The 15623-nt window shown below is 48.3% G+C and overlaps 1 protein-coding gene across 1 annotated transcript in view; it reads right to left on the minus strand.

The window, feature by feature from the left end:
• Nucleotides 1-14207, minus strand: part of LOC138768051 (uncharacterized) — a 36844-nt gene extending 22637 nt beyond the window's left edge. Inside the window, exons 1-3 of the mRNA XM_069946060.1 lie at nt 13970-14207; nt 9618-13370; nt 5823-5996 (exon numbers count right to left, since the gene is read on the minus strand). Coding sequence (XP_069802161.1) covers nt 5823-5996; nt 9618-13370; nt 13970-14207 — 4165 coding nt within the window. The remainder of the gene's footprint in view (nt 1-5822; nt 5997-9617; nt 13371-13969) is intronic.
• Between the last annotated feature and the right edge of the window lie 1416 nt (nt 14208-15623).

Consider the following 15623-nt stretch of genomic DNA (forward strand, 5'->3'; position numbering starts at 1 on the left):
TAGAGAACAGTCACATGCTCCTCCATAGGCGTCCACCACTGAGCCTGTACCGAGGATAGAGCAGTCACATGCTCCTCCATAGGCGTCCACCACTGAGCCTGTACCGAGGATAGAGCAGTCACATGCTCCTCCATAGGCGTCCACCACTGAGCCTGTACCGAGGATAGAGACAGTCACATGCTCCTCCATAGGCGTCCACCACTGAGCCTGTACCGAGGATAGAGAACAGTGTTACATGCTCCTCCATAGGCTTCCACCACTGATCCTGTACCGAGGATAAGGCACAGTCACATGCTCCTCAATAGGCGTCCACCACTCAGCATGTACCGAGGATAGAGAACAGTCACATGCTCCTCCATAGGCGTCCACCACTGAGCCTGTACCGAGGATAGAGAACAGTGTTACATGCTCCTCCATAGGCGTCCACCACTGAGCCTGTACCAAGGATAAGGCACAGTCACATGCTCCTCCATAGGCGTCCACCACTGAGCCTGTACCAAGGATAAGCCACAGTCAAATGCTCCTCCATAGGCGTCCACCACTGAGCCGATACCGAGGATAGAGCAGTCATATGCTCCTCCATAGGCGTCCACCGCTGAGCCTTTACCGAGGATAGAGCAGTCACATGCTCCTTCATAGGCGTCCACCACTGAGCCTTTACCGAGGATAGAGCAGTCACATGCTCCTCCATAGGCGTTCACCACTGTGCCTGTACCGAGGATAGAGAACAGTCACATGCTCCTCCATAGGCGTCCACCACTGAGCCTGTACCGAGGATAGAGAACAGTTACATGCTCCACCATAGGCGTCCACCACTGAGCCTGTACCGAGGATAGAGAACAGTCACATGCTCCTCCATAGGCGTCCACCACTGATCCTGTACCGAGGATAAGGCACAGTCACATGCTCCTCAATAGGCGTCCACCACTCAGCATGTACCGAGGATAGAGAACAGTCACATGCTCCTCCATAGGCGTCCACCACTGAGCCTTTACCGAGGATAGAGCAGTCACATGCTCCTCCATAGGCGTCCACCACTGAGCCTGTACCGAGGATAGAGCAGTCACATGCTCCTCCATAGGCGTCCACCACTGAGCCTGTACCGAGGATAGAGAACAGTCACATGCTCCTCCATAGGCGTCCACCACTGAGCCTGTACCGAGGATAGAGAACAGTCACATGCTCCTCCATAGGCGTCCACCACTGAGCCTGTACCAAGGATAAGGCACAGTCAAATGCTCCTCCATAGGCGTCCACCACTGAGCCGATACCGAGGATAGAGCAGTCATATGCTCCTCCATAGGCGTCCACCGCTGAGCCTTTACCGAGGATAGAGCAGTCACATGCTCCTTCATAGGCGTCCACCACTGAGCCTTTACCGAGGATAGAGCAGTCACATGCTCCTCCATAGGCGTTCACCACTGAGCCTGTACCGAGGATAGAGCAGTCACATGCTCCTCCATAGGCGTCCACCACTGAGCCTGTACCGAGGATAGAGCAGTCACATGCTCCTCCATAGGCGTCCACCACTGAGCCTGTACCGAGGATAGAGCAGTCACATGCTCCTCCATAGGCGTCCACCACTGAGCCTGTACCGAGGATAGAGAACAGTCACATGCTCCCCCATAGGCGTCCACCACTGAGCCTGTACCGAGGATAGAGAACAGTGTTACATGCTCCTCCATAGGCGTCCACCACTGAGCCTGTACCGAGGATAGAGCAGTCACATGCTCCTCCATTGGCGTCCATCACTGAGCCTGTACCGAGGATAAGGCACAGTCACATGCTCCTCCATAGGCGTCCACCACTGAGCCTGTACCGAGGATAGAGAACAGTCACATGCTCCTCCATAGGCTTCCACCACTGATCCTGTACCGAGGATAAGGCACAGTCACATGCTCCTCAATAGGCGTCCACCACTCAGCATGTACCGAGGATAGAGAACAGTCACATGCTCCTCCATAGGCGTCCACCACTGAGCCTGTACCGAGGATAGAGAACAGTCACATGCTCCTCCATAGGCGTCCACCACTCAGCATGTACCGAGGATAGAGAACAGTCACATGCTCCTCCTTTGGCGTCCACCACTGAGCCTGTATAAAGGATAAGGCACAGTCACATGCTCCTCCATAGGCATCCACCACTCAGCCTGTACCGAGGATAGAGCAGTCACATGCTCCTCCATAGGCGTCCACCACTGAGCCTGTACCGAGGATAGAGCAGTCACATGCTCCTTCATAGGCATCCACCACTCAGCCTGTACCGAGGATAGAGCAGTCACATGCTCCTCCATAGGCGTCCACCACTGAGCCTGTACCGAGGATAGAGCAGTCACATGCTCCTCCATAGGCGTCCACCACAGAGCCTGTACCGAGGATAGAGAACAGTCACATGCTCCTCCATAGGCGTCCACCACTGAGCCTGTACCGAGGATAGAGAACAGTGTTACATGCTCCTCCATAGGCTTCCACCACTGATCCTGTACCGAGGATAAGGCACAGTCACATGCTCCTCAATAGGCGTCCACCACTCAGCATGTACCGAGGATAGAGAACAGTCACATGCTCCTCCATAGGCGTCCACCACTGAGCCTGTACCGAGGATAGAGAACAGTCACATGCTCCTCCATAGGCGTCCACCACTCAGCATGTACCGAGGATAGAGAACAGTCACATGCTCCTCCATAGGCGTCCACCACTGAGCCTGTACCGAGGATAGAGAACAGTCACATGCTCCTCCATAGGCGTCCACCACTGAGCCTGTACCGAGGATAGAGCAGTCACATGCTCCTCCATAGGCGTCCACCACTGAGCCTGTACCGAGGATAGAGAACAGTCACATGCTCCTCCATAGGCGTCCACCACTGAGCCTGTACCGAGGATAGAGCAGTCACATGCTCCTCCTTTGGCGTCCACCACTGAGCCTGTATAAAGGATAAGGCACAGTCACATGCTCCTCCATAGGCATCCACCACTCAGCCTGTAACGAGGATAGAGCAGTGTCCATGGTATATTATTCAGAGCCAGATGGCGCAGCATAGGGCGTGTCTTCTTATAGGATCACTGCAGGGCGCAGCATAGGGCGTGTCTTCTTATAGGATCACTGCAGGGTGCAGCATAGGGCGTGTCTTCTTATAGGAGCACAGCGGGGCGCAGCATAGAGCGTGTCTTCTTATAGGAGCACAGCGGGGCGCAGCATAGGGCGTGTCTTCTTATAGGAGCACAGCGGGGCGCAGCATAGGGTGTGTCTTATAGGAGCACAGCGGGGCGCAGCATAGGGCGTGTCTTCCTATAGGAGCACAGCGGGGCGCAGCATAGGGCGTGTCTTCTTATAGGATCACTGCAGGGTGCAGCATAGGGTGTGTCTTATAGGAGCACAGCGGGGCGCAGCATAGAGCGTGTCTTCTTATAGGAGCACAGCGGGGCGCAGCATAGGGCGTGTCTTCTTATAGGAGCACAGTGGGGCGCAGCATAGGGTGTGTCTTCTTATAGGAGCACAGCGGGGCGCAGCATAGGGTGTGTCTTATAGGAGCACAGCGGGGTGCAGCATAGGGTGTGTCTTATAGGAGCACAGCGGGGCGCAGCATAGGGTGTGTCTTATAGGAGCACAGCGGGGCGCAGCATAGAGCGTGTCTTCTTATAGGAGCACAGCGGGGCGCAGCATAGGGCGTGTCTTCTTATAGGAGCACAGCGGGGTGCAGCATAGGGTGTGTCTTATAGGAGCACAGCGGGGCGCAGCATAGGGTGTGTCTTATAGGAGCACAGCGGGGCGCAGCATAGGGCGTGTCTGCTTATAGGATCACTGCAGGGTGCAGCATAGGGTGTGTGTTATAGGAGCACAGCGGGGCGCAGCATAGAGCGTGTCTTCTTATAGGAGCACAGCGGGGCGCAGCATAGGGCGTGTCTTCTTATAGGAGCACAGCGGGGCGCAGCATAGGGTGTGTCTTATAGGAGCACAGCGGGGCGCAGCATAGGGTGTGTCTTATAGGAGCACAGCGGGGCGCAGCATAGAGCGTGTCTTCTTATAGGAGCACAGCGGGGCGCAGCATAGGGCGTGTCTTCTTATAGGAGCACAGCGGGGCGCAGCATAGGGTGTGTCTTATAGGAGCACAGCGGGGCGCAGCATAGGGTGTGTCTTATAGGAGCACAGCGGGGCGCAGCATAGGGTGTGTCTTATAGGAGCACAGCGGGGCGCAGCATAGGGCGTGTCTTCTTATAGGATCACTGCAGGGTGCAGCATAGGGTGTGTCTTATAGGAGCACAGCGGGGCGCAGCATAGAGCGTGTCTTCCTATAGGAGCACAGCGGGGCGCAGCATAGGGCGTGTCTTCTTATAGGAGCACAGCGGGGCGCAGCATAGGGTGTGTCTTATAGGAGCACAGCGGGGCGCAGCATAGGGCGTGTCTTCTTATAGGAGCACAGCGGGGCGCAGCATAGGGCGTGTCTTCTTATAGGATCACTGCAGGGTGCAGCATAGGGCGTGTCTTCCTATAGGAGCACAGCGGGGCGCAGCATAGGGCGTGTCTTCTTATAGGAGCACAGCGGGGCGCAGCATAGGGCGTGTCTTCTTATAGGATCACTGCAGGGTGCAGCATAGGGCGTGTCTTCCTATAGGAGCACAGCGGGGCGCAGCATAGGGCGTGTCTTCTTATAGGAGCACAGCGAGGCGCAGCATAGGGTGTGTCTTATAGGAGCACAGCGGGGCGCAGCATAGGGTGTGTCTTATAGGAGCACAGCGGGGCGCAGCATAGGGTGTGTCTTATAGGAGCACAGCGGGGCGCAGCATAGGGTGTGTCTTATAGGAGCACAGCGGGGCGCAGCATAGGGTGTGTCTTATAGGAGCACAGCGGGGCGCAGCATAGGGTGTGTCTTATAGGAGCACAGCGGGGCGCAGCATAGGGCGTGTCTTCCTATAGGAGCACAGCGGGGCGCAGCATAGGGCCTGTCTTCTTATAGGAGCACAGCGGGGCGCAGCATAGGGCGTGTCTTCTTATAGGAGCACTTTGCGGTACATCGGCCGCACTGTTTAAGTGATTAGTTCACGGTGTTAAGAAAAAGTTACTATGAAGTGACCAACCCCTTTAAGACAATGTTCCCACGATGTAATAAGTGCAGATAGCGTCCGTTACTGATGAGCATGATCAGCGGCCGTTATTTGCACTTATTTTTACATTGTGTGAGCATCGTGTAAAGGTAGAAGAATCAGTCTAAAACATTAGAATTTCTCATCCTGTATAAGCGAGTATCAGGCCCTGCTCACACACACCACCATCATTTGGAGATGAACGGATGACAAGACAGGCGTATTTTTAAAATCAGGCGATAAATAACGAGCATGTTCATCTACTGGAAAGTGTTATCAGTTATGACCGTTCTTCTATACGGTGTGCGCCCTGCCGGCCAATGTCCCATTGACTTCAACAGAGTGCAATATTATGTTCAAAATTACGGACATCTCATTCTTTTATTTTACAGTGTGTGAACATAGTCTAGTTCGCGTAGTGAATGTTTTTCAATTACCTGGTCGGTTTCTGCGATTGGCGCTGGTTTCTTCATGTGTAGTTGGTCCAGTTCTGTGCAGTGGAGACGGCCCAGTGCCCCCAGTGTCCCCATACCCTCTCCCCTCTAAGATTCTGATTGGGGGGGGGGGATATTGCTACACTGGGGGGCGGCGGGCCCGTCTGCAGTGCACAGTACAAGCTGAAGTGCACATGAAGGAACTGGTGCAGATCGCGGGAAGGACGGGGATCTCTGTGCCGCCACCAACCAGGTACAGAAAAAAATTCAAGAAGCGAGCTGGTACATTTGCTTTAAGGATACTCACAGCATTCACAGCTGGCATCAAAGACCAGGCCAGCAGAACAGTACTGCTTGTAGGTGACGCCATTGGCGCAGTTCCAGAAGGCGTTCTTATCATCAGCCACTGGGTACAGGCCGCTGGCTCGCCCCACACAGAATTCTTTTTGGGATTTGACAGGACGAGCAGGAGGGTAGTTACCTTAGACATAAAACACATGGTGCATGTTATTACAGCATATCCCAGCATATACCTCCTATGTCCATGTTATTACAGCATATCCCAGCATATACCTCCTATGTCCATGTTATTACAGCATATCCCAGCATATACCTCCTATGTCCATGTTATTACAGCATATCCCAGCATATACCTCCTATGTCCATGTTATTACAGCATATCCCAGCATATACCTCCTGTGTCCATGTTATTACAGCATATCCGAGCATATACCTCCTGTGTCCATGTTATTACAGCATATCCCAGCATATATCTCCTGTGTCCATGTTATTACAGCATATCCCAGCATATACCTCCTATATCCATGTTATTACAGCATATCCGAGCATATATCTCCTCTGTCCATGTTATTACAGCATATCCCATGTTATTACAGCATATCCCAGCATATACCTCCTATGTCCATGTTATTACAGCAGATCCCCGCAAATAACCCCTATGTCCATGTTATTACAGCAGATCCCAGCATATACCTCCTATGTCCATGTTAATATAGCATATCCCATGTTATTACAGCATATCCCAGCATATACCTCCTATGTCCATGTTATTATAGCATATCCCAGCATATACCTCCTATGTCCATGTTATTATAGCATATCCCAGCATATACCTCCTCTGTCCATGTTATTATAGCATATCCCAGCATATATCTCCTCTGTCCATGTTATTACAGCATATCCCATGTTATTACAGCATATACCTCCTATGTCCATGTTATTACAGCATATCCCAGCATATACCTCCTATGTCCATGTTATTACAGCATATCCCAGCATATACCTCCTATGTCCATGTTATTACAGCATATCCCAGCATATCACCACTATGTCCATGTTATTACAGCATATCCCAGCATATACCTTCTATATCCATGTTATTACAGCATATCCCAGCATATACCTCCTATGTCCATGTTATTACAGCAGATCCCCGCAAATAACCCCTATGTCCATGTTATTACAGCAGATCCCAGCATATATCTCCTCTGTCCATGTTATTACAGCATATCCCATGTTATTACAGCATATCCCAGCATATACCTCCTATGTCCATGTTATTACAGCATATCCCATGTTATTACAGCATATACCTCCTATGTCCATGTTATTACAGCATATCCCAGCATATAACCCCTATGTCCATGTTATTACAGCATATCCCAGCATATAACCCCTATGTCCATGTTATTACAGTATATCACTCCTATGTCAGGTTTACGCTCCTAGGTAACCAGCCATTCATGACCTGGCATAGACCATAAAGAACCAATCCCAGCACCCCCCCTGTCATTACCTCCGGAGACACTAATGTGTGTGGAAATGTGGCTGCCTGTCATTACCTTTGGGGACACTGATGTTTGTGGAACCGCACCTGCCAGTCATTACCTCCAGGGACACTGATGTGTGGAGGACCGCGGCTGTCTATAATCTCAGGGGACACTAATGTTTGCGGGACTGTGGCTGCCTGTCATAACCTCTAGCAACACTAATGTGTGTGGGACTGCGGCTGCCTGTCATTATCTCCGGGAACACTAACGTGTGCAAGACCACGGCAGCCTGTCATTACCTTCCAGCTGATTTGAAAAATAAAAAGTTTCTCCTGAGTTCCCCTTTAACCTGTAACAACTAGGTAACAGGTATATACACCTACACCGAAACACACTTAGGACACTAAGGCTTGGCTTTATCTCTGTTTTTATGAATAGTATATAATACTTACAGCAATCACATGTATATACACCTACACAGGTATATACACAAACCTACACAGGTATACACACAAACCTATACAGGTATATACACAAACCTACACAGGTATATACACAAACCTACACAGGTATATACACAAACCTACACAGGTATACACACCTACTCAGGTATATACACCTACACCGGAATATACCGAGGACACTAAGGCTCGGCCTTATCTCTGTTTTTATAAATAGTATATAATACTTACAGCAATCACATGAATATACACACCTACACAGGTATATACACAAACCTACAGTGGTATATACACCTACACAGGTACATACACCTACACAGGTATATACACAAACCTACACAGGTATACACCCCTACACAGGTATACACACCTACACAGGTATACACACTTACACCGGAATATACAGAGGACACTAAGGCTTGGCTTTATCTCTGTTTTTATGAATAATATATAATACTTACAGCAATCACACACATTATATATATATATGTGTGTGTGATTGCTGTAAGTATATACTGTCCTCAGTATATTCCGGTGTAGGTGCATATACCTGTATAGCTGTGTGTATACCTGTGAAAGTTTGTGTATATACCTGTGTAGGTGTGTATATTCATGTGATTGCTGTAAGTATTATATCCTATTCATAAAAACAGAGATAAAGCCAAGCCTTAGTGTCCTAAGTATATTCCGGTGTAGGTGTATATACCTGAGTAGGTGTGTATACCTGTGTAGGTTTGTGTATATACCTGTGTAGGTTTGTGTATATACCTGTGTTGGTTTGTGTGTATACCTGTGTAGGTTTATATACCTGAGATTGCTGTAAGTGTTATATACTATTTTAAAAGCAGAGATAAAGCCAAGCCTTAGTGTCCTCAGTATATAACAGTGTAGGTGTGTATACCTGTGTAGGTGCATGTATCTGTGTAGGTGTATATACATGTGATTACTGTATTATATACTAGCCTTAGTGTCCTCAGTATATTCCGGTGTAGGTGTATGTATCTGTGTAGGTCTATATACCTGTGTAGGTGCATATACCTGTGTAGGTCTATATACCTGTGTAGGTTGGTGTATCTATGTAGGTGTATATACTGTGTAGGTGTGTGTATATACCTGTGTAGGTGTGTGTATATACCTGTGAAGGTGTATGTATCTGTGTAGGTGTGTGTATCTGTGTAGGTTTATATACCTGTGTAGGTGTATATACCTGTGTAGGTGTGTATGTATATATATATATATATATATATATATATATATATATATATACACACACACACACACCTACACAGGTATATACACCTACACAGATACATACACCTACACAGGTATATACACACACCTACACAGGTATATACACCTACATAGATACACCAACCTACACAGGTATATACACCTACACAGGTATATAGACCTACACAGATACATACACCTACACCGGAATATACTGAGGACACTAAGGCTAGTATATAATACAGTAATCACATGTATATACACCTACACAGATACATGCACCTACACAGGTATACACACCTACACTGTTATATACTGAGGACACTAAGGCTTGGCTTTATCTCTGCTTTTAAAATAGTATATAACACTTACAGCAATCTCAGGTATATACACCTACACAGGTATACACACCTACACCAGAATATACTGAGGACACTAAGGCTTGGCTTTATCTCTGCTTTTACGAATAGTATATAATACTTAAAGCAATCTCAGGTATATACACCTACACAGGTAGACACACCTACACAGGAAGACACACCTACACAGGTATACACACCTACACCGGAATATACTGAGGACACTAAGGCTTGGCTTTATCTCTGCTTTTATAATACTCACAGCAATCACAGGTCACATCAAAGACGAGGTCCACAGCACAATGTTGTCTGTATGTGATTCCATTTGAGCAATGCCAGAAAGCATTTCTATCACCAGCCACAGGATACAGGCCGCTGGCTCTTCCCACACAGAATCCTTCATGAGTTTGAGGAATGTTCTCATGGTTGGTGGTTTTGGGATTATTACCAGATGGACTGATCTTAGGGCTGCTATGAGTGGGAATGTTCTCGTGGTGACTGGTCTTGGGGATGTTGCTAGATGGACTGGTCTTAGGGCTGCTATGAGTGGGAATGTTCTCGTGGTGACTGGTCTTGGGGATGTTGCTAGATGGACTGGTCTTAGGGCTGCTATGAGTGGGAATGTTCTCGTGGTGACTGGTCTTGGGGATGTTGCTAGATGGACTGGTCTTAGGGCTGGTATGATTGGGAATTACCTCATGATGATTGGTCTTGGGGATGTTGCCGGAGGGACTGGTCTTAGGGCTGGTACGAGTGGGAATGTTCTCATGGTGACTGGTCTTGGGGATGTTGCTAGATGGACTGGTCTTAGGGCTGCTATGAGTGGGACTAGTGTCAGGGTTATGTAAAGGAATGTTCTCATGGTGACTGGTTTGGGGGATATTACCAGAAGGAATGATCTTAGGGCTGCTATGACTGGGAATTATCTCATGATGATTGGTCTTGGGGATGTTGCTAGATGGACTGGTCTTAGGGCTGCTATGAGTGGGAATGTTCTCATGATGACTGGTCTTGGGGATGTTGCCGGAGGGACTGGTCTTAGGGCTGCTATGAGTGGGAATTTTCTCATGATGACTGGTCTTGGGGATGTTGCCGGAGGGACTGGTCTTATGGCTGCTATGAGTGGGAATGTTCTCATGATGATTGGTCTTGGGGATGTTGCTAGATGGACTGGTCTTAGGGCTGCTATTACTGGGACTAGTGTCAGGGTTGTTATGTGAAGGAATGTTCTCATGGTGACTGGTCTTGGGAATATTACCAGATGGACTGGTCTTAGGGCTGCTATGAGTGGGAATGTTCTCATGGTGACTGGTCTTGGGGATGTTGCCGGAGGGACTGGTCTTAGGGCTGCTTTGAGTGGGAATGTTCTCATGATGAGTAGTCTTGGGAATATTACCAGAAGGACTGGTCTTAGGGCTGCTATGAGTGGGAATGTTCTCATGGTGACTGGTCTTGGGGATGTTGCTAGATGGACTGGTCTTAGGGCTGCTATGAGTGGGAATGTTCTCATGATGACTGGTCTTGGGGATGTTGCCGGAGGGACTGGTCTTAGGGCTGCTATGAGTGGGAATGTTCTCATGATGACTGGTCTTGGGGATGTTGCCGGAGGGACTGGTCTTAGGGCTGCTATGAGTGGGAATGTTCTCATGATGTTTGGTCTCAGGGATGTTGCCGGAGGGACTGGTCTTAGGGCTGCCATGGGTGGGAATGTTCTCATGGTGACTGGTCTTGGGGATGTTGCCGGAGGGACTGGTCTTAGGGCTGCTATGAGTGGGAATGTTCTCATGGTGACTGGTCTTGGGGATGTTGCTAGATGGACTGGTCTTAGGGCTGCTATGAGTGGGAATGTTCTCATGATGACTGGTCTTGGGGATGTTGCCGGAGGGACTGGTCTTAGGGCTGCTTTGAGTGGGAATGTTCTCATGATGACTGGTCTTGGGGATGTTGCCGGAGGGACTGGTCTTAGGGCTGCTATGAGTGGGAATGTTCTCATGATGTTTGGTCTCAGGGATGTTGCCGGAGGGACTGGTCTTAGGGCTGCCATGGGTGGGAATGTTCTCATGGTGACTGGTCTTGGGGATGTTGCCGGAGGGACTGGTCTTAGGGCTGCTATGAGTGGGAATGTTCTCATGGTGACTGGTCTTGGGGATGTTGCTAGATGGACTGGTCTTAGGGCTGCTATGAGTGGGAATGTTCTCATGATGACTGGTCTTGGGGATGTTGCCGGAGGGACTGGTCTTAGGGCTGCTTTGAGTGGGAATGTTCTCATGATGACTGGTCTTGGGGATGTTGCCAGAGGGACTGGTCTTAGGGCTGCTATGAGTGGGAATGTTCTCATGATGTTTGGTCTCAGGGATGTTGCCGGAGGGACTGGTCTTAGGGCTGCCATGGGTGGGAATGTTCTCATGGTGACTGGTCTTGGGGATGTTGCCGGAGGGACTGGTCTTAGGGCTGCTATGAGTGGGAATGTTCTCATGATGATTGGTCTTGGGGATGTTGCTAGATGGACTGGTCTTAGGGCTGCTATTACTGGGACTAGTGTCAGGGTTGTTATGTGAAGGAATGTTCACATGGTGACTGGTCTTGGGAATATTACCAGAAGGAATGATCTTAGGGCTGCTATGACGGGGAATTATCTCATGATGATTGGTCTTGGGGATGTTGCTAGATGGACTGGTCTTAGGGTTGCTATGACTGGGACTAGTGTCAGGGTTGTTATGTGAAGGAATGTTCTCATGGTGACTGGTCTTGGGAATATTACCAGATGGACTGGTCTTAGGGCTGCTATGAGTGGGAATGTTCTCATGGTGACTGGTCTTGGGGATGTTGCCGGAGGGACTGGTCTTAGGGCTGCTTTGAGTGGGAATGTTCTCATGATGAGTAGTCTTGGGAATATTACCAGAAGGAATGGTCTTAGGGCTGCTATGACTGGGAATTATCTCATGATGATTGGTCTTGGGGATGTTGCTAGATGATCTGGTCTTAGGACTGCTGTGAGTGGGACTAGTGCCAGGGTTATGTGAAGGAATGGTCTCATGATGGTTGGTGTTTGGGATGTTGCCAGAGGGACTAGATTTAGGGCTGCTATGACTGGGAATTATCTCATGATGATTGGTCTTGGGGATGTTGCTAGATGGACTGGTCTTAGGGCTGCTATGAGTGGGAATGTTCTCATGGTGACTGGTCTTAGGGATGTTATGAGTGGGACTAGTGTCAGGGTTGTTATGTGAAGGAATGTTCTCATGGTGACTGGTCTTGGGCATATTACCAGATGGACTGGTCTTAGGGCTGCTATGAGTTGGAATGTTCTCATGGTGACTGGTCTTGGGGATGTTGCCAGAGGGACTGGTCTTAGGGCTGCTATGAGTGGGAATGTTCTCGTGGTGATTTGTCTTGGGGATGTTGCCGGAGGGACTGGTCTTAGGGCTGCTATGAGTGGGAATGTTCTCATGATGAGTAGTCTTAGGAATATTACCAGAAGGAATGGTCTTAGGGCTGCTATGACTCGGAATTATCTCATGATGATTGATCTTGGGGATGTTGCTAGATGGACTGGTCTTAGGGCTGCTATGAGTGGGAATGTTCTCATGATGACTGGTCTTAGGGCTGCTATGAGTGGGACTAGTGTCAGGGTTGTTATGTGAAGGGATGTTCTCATGGTGACTGGTCTTGGGATTGATGCTTGGGCTGCTATGAATAGGAGTGTTCTCATGATGATTGATCTTGGGGATGTTACCAGAGGGGCTGGTCTTAGGGCTGCTATGAATAGGAATGTTCTCATGATGCTTGGTCTTGGGGATGTTACCAGATGGACTGGTCTTAGGGCTGCTATGAGTGGGACTAGTGTTAGGGTTGGTATGTGAGGGGATGCTCTCATGGTGACTGGTCTTGGGGTTACTTGGACTTCTATGAGAGGGTACAGTCTCATGATGAGTGGTGTTTGGTATGTTGGCTGATGGGTTGCTCTTAGGGTGGCTTTGTGGAGAATTGATGTCGGGGTTACTGGAAGTAGAGCCTGTGAAACATGTGGAAAAAGAATAAAAGAATAAAATAATGCTTATTCATCATTAGCAATAAATAATCAGTTTACTTTACCTCTGCACATATATGAACAATGAGGTAAGATATTGAATACTTTGAAGTTAATTTACCAGTTTAATTCTTGAACAAAAATTTTCTTAACCTCGTCAGCGCAGCTGTACGCTCTGGTGGCACAGTCCATTTTTTATCCTGCCATCTGCACTGGTTTCTGATATTCTACTTAGACCGACCTATGCACTGGAGATGGGCCCAGCGCCCCCGTTTATGGATATAACCTCCCCTCTGTGACATGGGCAGACTTGATTCTGATGGTGTCACAGAGGGGATATCAATATACTGGGGACCCCGGGCCTTCCCCCACAACAGCCAATCAGAGCTCAGGTTTAGTTTCACCACGGTTTGTTACGATGTGAAAGCTGAGCTGTGATTGGCCGCTATGGGCAGATGGATAAATCTGGGCCTCCATCTGTCCGTCACATATACAACTATTCCGAATATTTTATCTGATCATGAGTCCATAGAATTCCCACAATTCCAGTAAACAGACAATATACAGAACATGGCGTCACTTACAGCACTGACAGCTCTGATGGAAGGTTAAGCCGGTGGGACAATCCTGCTGGTAGGTGAGACCCTTCCAACAGTTCCAAAAGGCGTTTTTATTGCCGACCACTGGGTATAGGCCACTGGCTTTACCGACACAGAAACCGCTGCCATCTCCACCGCGACCGACCTTAGCTGTGGGGGCCGAATGAATACCTGTGAAGAAGGAAACCATTAGCCAGCATGTGATCATCTTGAACGGCCACATCCGTCCGGTACCTGGCGCTGCCTCTGTATACCTGCACACGGACAGACATAGTCTGCACTGCCCGATATACATGTACAGGTATAACTGTGTTTCACGCTTGGCCCTGTGTTATCTCTGTTCCATTCAAATCTATGGAGCTCATCTGGCTTCACGGCTCATTCTAATGCTGGACGAGTGTCTGAGAATTCTCAGCGTGACCAAACTCTGGACGTATCTCATCTATATATCTTCTATATATACACCATGTAACCACGTTATATATTACAGCTTTATATTACAGTTAGGACCAGTAGGAGATGTAGAAATGTATCAGATGACTGGAGCATTAACATGGAGCGACTGCAGGATGAGTGATATTCTACGCTGTGAATTGGAGGGATTGGTGGGCGACGCGTGCAGACGTTTATTCATCACCTACAACCTCTTCAGTTTTCTTATTAAAGGGATACAAAAAAATCTATACAGATTTGTAATTTATTTTCTAAATAGAAATCTCCAGTCTTCCAGTACTAATCAGCTGCTGCATGTCCTGCAGGAAATTGTGTATTTTCCCCAGTCTGACACAGTGCAAATTTCTGACATCACATTTTGGCAACAGTTGGCTGGAGCTGGAGTACCCATTTAACCCCTTCCTGTCAGTAATACGTATATATTCGTTGCTACTGCACATACCCCATTCCTGACTTCAGGGGCTGTAGATGTGTGCGGGGCGGCTGCAGTGAGAGCGGTCCCACACACCTTAGTGTCTGGGGCCGGAGGTGATGAGAGGCGGCTGCGATCACAGCTGCGTCTCATTAACCCCCTTAAACGCCGCGATCTTTGATGATCGCAGCATTTAAGGTACTCAGTGACAGGACAAGCATCTGTCAGTGAGTGATCGGGACCCCCGCAGCATGGGGGAGTCGCTTGTGCCTTACACCTGTCCTGTCGGTTCGGCGATCCATGTATAGAGTCTCAGGAAGGCTCTATGTACAGAACGCCAATAACACTGATCTGTGCTATTTAAAAAAAAAAAAAGTGTAATAAAAAAAGTTTTTAAAATTATTAAAAACCCTTTATAAACCCCCCTCCCAATAAAAGTTTAAAAGACTCAGTGCTCATTATATAAATAAAAATATTAAAAAATAAAGATATTACATATCGTAGTGTGCGGAATTGTCCGATCTATGAAAATATAACATTATTCTTCCCGCACGGTGAACGGCTTAAAGGGAAAAAAATATTATATAAATATAAATTATATATCAGAAAAAAATTAATAAAAAGCGATCACATTTTTTCTCTTACACCAATATGATATTAATAAAAACTAGAGATCATGGCGCCAAACATGACCCCAAGCAGCCCTGTAGGTGGAAAAATAACAGCACTACGGCTGGGGAGGAACGTGGCACTAATCTGTGACGGGCATCAATG

This window comes from Dendropsophus ebraccatus, chromosome 11, assembly GCF_027789765.1.
Source record: "Dendropsophus ebraccatus isolate aDenEbr1 chromosome 11, aDenEbr1.pat, whole genome shotgun sequence".
Lineage (NCBI taxonomy): Eukaryota > Metazoa > Chordata > Amphibia > Anura > Hylidae > Dendropsophus > Dendropsophus ebraccatus.